This window comes from Microtus ochrogaster, unplaced genomic scaffold (assembly GCF_000317375.1).
Source record: "Microtus ochrogaster isolate Prairie Vole_2 unplaced genomic scaffold, MicOch1.0 UNK118, whole genome shotgun sequence".
Lineage (NCBI taxonomy): Eukaryota > Metazoa > Chordata > Mammalia > Rodentia > Cricetidae > Microtus > Microtus ochrogaster.
Window position 1 is genome coordinate 501,097 of NW_004949216.1, and position 6,087 is coordinate 507,183.

Genomic DNA, 6,087 nt, shown 5'->3' on the forward strand with positions numbered 1-6,087 from the left:
GGATGGCCTTGAAATAAAAAATCTACCTGCCTCTACCTCCCAAGTGTGTCTGTTTTTCTGTCTGTAGATTTTTTTTTTTAATGTGTGATAAGGACACAGGTTATCAAAGTGTAGAGACTGGTGACTCCTCAGCCTCAATTCGTTTTCTGGACAAATGGACAGGGGCCCACTCTGGAGCATTCCTATTCCTTTGGGCCAGACGGCTCTGACCAGCCTGGTATCACTGTGCACATCTGGATCCCCCACTTTGTTCATGGAAATTTCCAGATTTCTTCTGAGTGCTGAAGGAACAATGTGGACTAGGATGCAAATCTGAATGTTGTCCTTTGTGCAGCGACCATGCTCATCTTTGCATTGTTCCAATTCTAGGGTATGTGCTGCCAAAGTGAGCACTGAACTCCTTTAAGATTTATTTTATTTTTAATTATGTATACTTATAAGTATGTGGGGAGGAGGAGGTTGTACACATGAGTGTAGGTCCCCAAGGAGGCCAGAAGAAGGCGTCAGATCCCTAGGAGCTAAAGTTATAGGTGGTTGTGAGTCACCTGATATAGGTGCTGGGAACTGAATTAGGTCCATCGCAAGAGCACGCAGTGCTCATAAACGCTGAGCAATTTCTTTAAGCCCCGTTGAACTTTTAATCAGCAACTCATAGCTTACTCTCTGTGTCCCAAGTCCCTGCCCTCACTCTATAGGGATGAGGACCCTCATCAAACACAGACATCAATACCCAGAAGTCTCTGAAAATGAAAGATGCTCCTTATCAGAGCATGCCCTCTCATTAGACCAGTATCTATCACATAAGGAAGGTGGATGGCTCTTAGACTGCAGAGGGCACTGAGACATAACCTGTCCTTGATGCTCACCTGGACCTAAAATGAAGGTTCCGCCTTGCTGAGCTGGGTCTCCTTGGAAATCAAAAAGCGGGCCAGTGACTGCCCGCCACAGGCTCTGAAGGCTTCCCGAAAGCAGGTTGGACTTTATGTGGGGGCTCTGTCCTGAAATATTGAAAATTGTCTTTAGGTGTTTGTATTCCAATAAGATGTCAGTCCTAGCAATAGTGGAGAGGGGGCCTGAACTGTCCTCCTGTTATCAGGCTGGTGACTATCCTAATTGCATTAGAGAGCATTCAGCAAGTAAGTGTTAGATGCAAAAATCCACAGCCAAGCACTGGCCAAGCTCTGGGAGTTCTGTTGAAGAGAGAGAGGGAGGAAGGATTGTATGAGCCAGAGGAGAGGGGGGTCAGGGTCATGACAGGGGACCCCAGAGAGATAGTTGACCTGAGCTCATGGGAGCTCACCGACTCTAGACCAACAGCTAGGGAGCTTGCCTGGGACTGAACTAGGCCTTCTGCATGTGTGTGACAGTTATGTAGCTTGCTCTGTTTGTGGGGCTCCTAGCAGTGGGATTAGGACCTGTTCCAGGTACTTGAGCTAGCTTTTGGGAACCCATTCCCCATGCTGGGTTGCCTTGTCTAACCTTCATGCAAGAAGAGGTCCTGCCTCAACTTGATGTGCATGCTTTGTTGACTCTCATGGGAGGCCTGCCCCTTTCTGAATGGAGACAGAGGAGGAGTGCATGGGGATGGGGAGAGGGAAGAGAAGAGGAGGGATGATTAATTGTGGTCAGCATGTAAAATAAAATTTAAAAACACGTCAGTTCTTGTATAAAACATTCTTTAAAAAAAGACTTACTTTAAATTATGTATGTCTGTCTGTCTGTCTGTATGTATGTCTGTATCCGTGTGTGATTGTACATGTGCGTGCTGTGCCCACTGGAGGGCAGAAGAAGGTGCTGAATCCCCTGCAGATGGAGTTATAGGTGGTTGTGAGCACTGGTAACTGAACTTGGGTAATTCACAAGAGCAGTGCGAGCTCCCAGTGGCTGAGCCATCATCTCTCCAGTCTGGAAGCACTCTGTATTGGGGCCATCATCCTTTCCTGACTCTGCAGCGGAAAGCACAGCACTGAACTTTAACAACGGCTTACCCCGCCGCTGCACCGGCGGAGGCAGTCCTTTTCTAGTATAGTGTAAGACATTTGGCAACAACATCCTTGCTTTCTACAACTGCTAAATGTCCATAACACTGGTCACTGAGTTGGACAACTGAAAACTATCTCCAGTGAAGGACAAACATGCCAGGAGGGTAATGTCTGCTGAGGACACTGTCTTAAAGGAAGAAGGGATGGACCTGGGCCATCTGCCACAGAGAACATCACTGCAAACTTCTCATTTGTCTTGCTTCTTAGTCCCCTGTGTACACTTGCTTGGTTCCTTGCCTCCTCCCCAGAACACAGTGTGCACAGGCTGTTCAGTGACGGTCAACACCTTGCCTTCCTGGGCCCACGACTAGGCTGCCCTTTCCGGTTTCCCTCACATTAGCTGTGGTAATGTTCTAGTTACTGAGTGAAGGGGTTGCTTCTGGGGCAAGCTCCCAAAACCTCTCTCCAAATCTTGGAAACCTTGGATGGGAAATGACAGAGTCACAGGAGGGCAAGGCCTGGGTCTCAGAAGGCTTGATGCCTGTCATCTACTTCTCTTTTCACAGTGACTGATTTTTTTCACAGTTTCTGCTCTGTGACTAACATTCCTGCTCCTTTTGAGCTGAGAAACTCAGTCTCTGCTTTATCTTATAACTATTTTTCTCTTATTCTTGCCTTGTTTATGTCTGACTTTTAAAGTTTGATGACTATACAGAAAAAAAACACTCAGACTAAACTTACCTTCCTCTACTGCATTCTTCTGACTCAGATCAGTTTGGCTCCAGCTACGTGAAGGCACCTTTATCTACAAGCCAAGCAAGCAGTAACTTGGTGGTGACAAAAATCTACCTGAAGATAATGTCAGATCAGACAGGTGGAAGGCTAGGTTTCAAGATAAGTCCCTATCTAATACAGACGTTAACCACAAGCCTAGGTCGTTTAATTTTTCAAAACTGAGCCAGGCGCACGCCTTTAATCCCAGCACTTGGAAGGCAGAGGCAGGTGGATCTCTGTGAGTTGGAGGTCAGCCTGGTCTGCAAAGTGAGTGCCAGGACAGGCTCCAAAGCTACACAGAGAAACCTGTCTCGAAAAACAAATTTTTTTTTAAAAAAATTGTATTTATTTTATGTATATGGGTGTTATATATGTCTGCACACCAGAAGACTGTGACTGGTTATAGTGGGATTCCTACAAGCCCTTTTGGAATGCAATGAGTTTTCTTGACTGACTCACAGTTTCAAGCAAACAGTCTATGGTGGTTAATGCTAATTTTAGTTTGAGATGGTCTAGAATCATCTGGGAAGGGAATTTCAGTGAAGAACTGTCTAGACGACAGGTTTGTGGGAAATTATGGTTAGTGTATCCACTGTGGGTGGCACCATTCTCTCTCTGGTTAGGGGATCCCGGATTACGTATGAGTAGAAAGGAGGCTGAGCACAAGCAAGCACGCGTTAGTTCAAGACTCTCGCCTTGACTGTGATGTAATGTGACTGGTTGTGGCAAGTCCCTGCAACCTTGACTTTCTGTACTGAAGGCCTATAGTCTAGGATCATGAGCCAAGTACACCTTCTCTCCCTCACGTTGCATTTGGCAGGATGTTTTATCACAGCCACAGAAATGAAACTATGACATAATCACTTAACATTTAGCATAAAATATAATCTTACCAGATTTATTATTTAAATTTTTATTTTACTTGCATGGGCATTTTGCCTGCACATAGAGCTGTGCACCATGTACATGCAGTGCCCACAGAGGCCAGAAGAGGGCATCAGGTCCCCTAGAATCAGAATTACAGATGGTTGTGAGATACCATGTAGGTGCTGGGAATGAACCTGTGTCCTTTGAAAGAGCAACCAATATCTTAACCACTAAGCCATTTCCCCATCCTTAGTGATTTAGCTTTTGAATATCCTAGGAATGACTCTCAGAACTGTGAAGAACCTTTCAAAGCATTTTATGAAGTAAAGGGATGGCTCAGTTCCCAGCACCCCAAGTAGTTCACAGTCTGAAACTTCAGCCCCAAGGGATCCAATTCCCTCTTCAGGTCTCCATGGACACTGCACATGGTACATACAGGCAAAATACTCACACACATAAAATAAAAATAAAACTTTAAAAATCACTTTATAAAATCTTTCCAGATGGTACACATGAACACCTTTAATCCCAGCACTCAGAGGCAGAGGCAGGTGGATCTCTGTGAGTTTAAGGCCAACCTGGTCTACAGAGTGAATTCCAGGATAGTTAGGGCTACACAGATAAACCTTGTCTCAAAAAAAATTGCTTTATAGAATCTAGTATTTTTCATTTAAAATGTGTGTATTTGCCAAACAGTGGTGGTGAACTCCTTTAATCCCAGTATTTGGGAGGCAGAGACAGGGCAAAAGCATGTAAACTCATCATATTTTTATATTAATCATGGAAGTAAATGCCCCCACAGAACGTATGAAAGCTCTTCACAGACAGGAGAGCTGCTTTGAGGGCAGGACCCCAAGACTGGAGCCTCAGACTTGTGCGAATGTAAATCCACCTAAGAAGAGCATGAACTGACAGTACTCTGTCCGTCAGAGGGGCTCTCCGTCCAAGACAACTGCTCAAGGAAGTGTTTGCCCAGGTTCAATAGCCAAGACTCAGGTCATCAACACTGTTGTAGAAGGGGCCCCTCTGCTACTTGAGCTGGAAGAGCTAGGTAGCGTTGCCTGTGTGGTTTTGTGGACACAAGAAATGCAGAAGTTGTGAGGTCATGACAGCTTGCACCCATGTCCCACAGAGCCACTGGGGCCAGGCAGTGTGTGGCAGGGTCACATTCTCGGCAAGTAGCTTGGCAGGGATGGCACAGAGGTGTGAAGGTGAAGCTTAGGCTTTTCTGGGAATACCAGGATGCTAAAAATGCCAGGGCTGTGGGACATCTGCTAAAGAAAGCCTCAGGCAATAAATGAATAAATTTAATTAACACAAGTAAATAAATAAATAAATTTTAAGGAAGCAAGCCTCAGGCATGAAGTGGAGCCAGATCAACAGAAAGGCAACCCGTGCTGCAGACGGTAGAACCGGATGGGTGAGATGTTTAAGCTTGTCGGGACCCTGAGGATTCCACCAGGAGTTCCAGATTTGGGATCTGGAGTTGTAGGATTTGGTGTTAGTCCTGCTGTGTTTGGTCTTTCCTTGCTGCCCTGGTTAGTTTTTGACACAAACTTAGAAACATCTAGGAAGAGATAATCTTAATTGAGAAAAATGCCTCCATGAGATTGACCTGTAGGCAATCTGTGGGGCATTTCCTTAATTAATGATTGATGTGGGAGGGTCCATCTCACTGTGGGTGGTACCACCCCTGGGCAGGTGATCCTAGGGTGTATAAGAAAGCAGACTAACAAGGCATGGGGAACAAGCCAATAAGTAGACTTCTGCTTCACTTCAGACCTCCAGGTCCCAGCCTTGATTCCTGCCCTGGCATCCTTCAACGACAACTGTGACATGGATGTAGAAGACGAAATGAGCCCTTTCCTCCCCCAGGTTAGTTCTGGTGATGGTGTTTAATCACCACAGCAGAATCCTTACTAAGACACCGATTAGCTTTCCTTTCTTTTTTTCTGGAATGGGAGTGTTTACTCTGCACCATTGTATTTTATAAAATTAATAAAACATGTAAATTTAAAATAAGTCTTTCTTTTTCCTTTTTGGTTTTTGACACAGGGTTTCTCTGCGTATCTCTGGTTGTCCTGGAATTCACTCTGTAGACCCGGCTGGCCTCAAACTCATTGAGATTTGCCTGCCTCTGCCTCCCTGAGTGCTGGGATTAAAGGTGTGTGCCACCCCCGCCCAGCTATAATATGTAAAATTTTTAAGATCTTATTTATTTTTTAAATCCTTCTCATTTTAATTGTTTAGATAAGAATGTGCTATTATGTGGAGGCCCAAAAATGTGAGACAATTCCACCTTGTCTGAAGGTCAGAGAGTTAGAGGTTGCTCAAAATTGTTGACACACCCTGACCTAGGGTGTGGTTACTTGGTCTTTTTTTTTTTTTTTTTTGGTTTTTCGAGACTAGCTCTTGTAGACCAGGCTGGTCTCAAACTCACAGAGATCCGCTTGCCTCTGCCTCC

The 6,087-nt window shown here is 45.1% G+C and overlaps 1 protein-coding gene and 1 non-coding gene across 6 annotated transcripts in view; both read right to left on the minus strand.

The window, feature by feature from the left end:
- Prxl2c (peroxiredoxin like 2C) overlaps positions 1 to 6,087 on the minus strand; it is a 30,102-nt gene that overhangs the window by 18,627 nt on the left and 5,388 nt on the right. For 4 of the 5 annotated variants that reach the window (XM_026778265.1, XM_026778264.1, XM_026778262.1 and 1 more), the window contains one exon: positions 867 to 998. The exons of the other annotated variant lie outside the window; for it this stretch is intronic. In XM_026778265.1, the coding sequence (XP_026634066.1) occupies positions 867 to 998 (132 nt within the window). The remainder of the gene's footprint in view (positions 1 to 866; positions 999 to 6,087) is intronic. 5 annotated transcript variants of the gene reach the window in all.
- On the minus strand, positions 289 to 393 carry LOC113455793. The gene has a single exon (XR_003376754.1). It is a non-coding gene; the product is annotated as a U6 spliceosomal RNA (small nuclear RNA).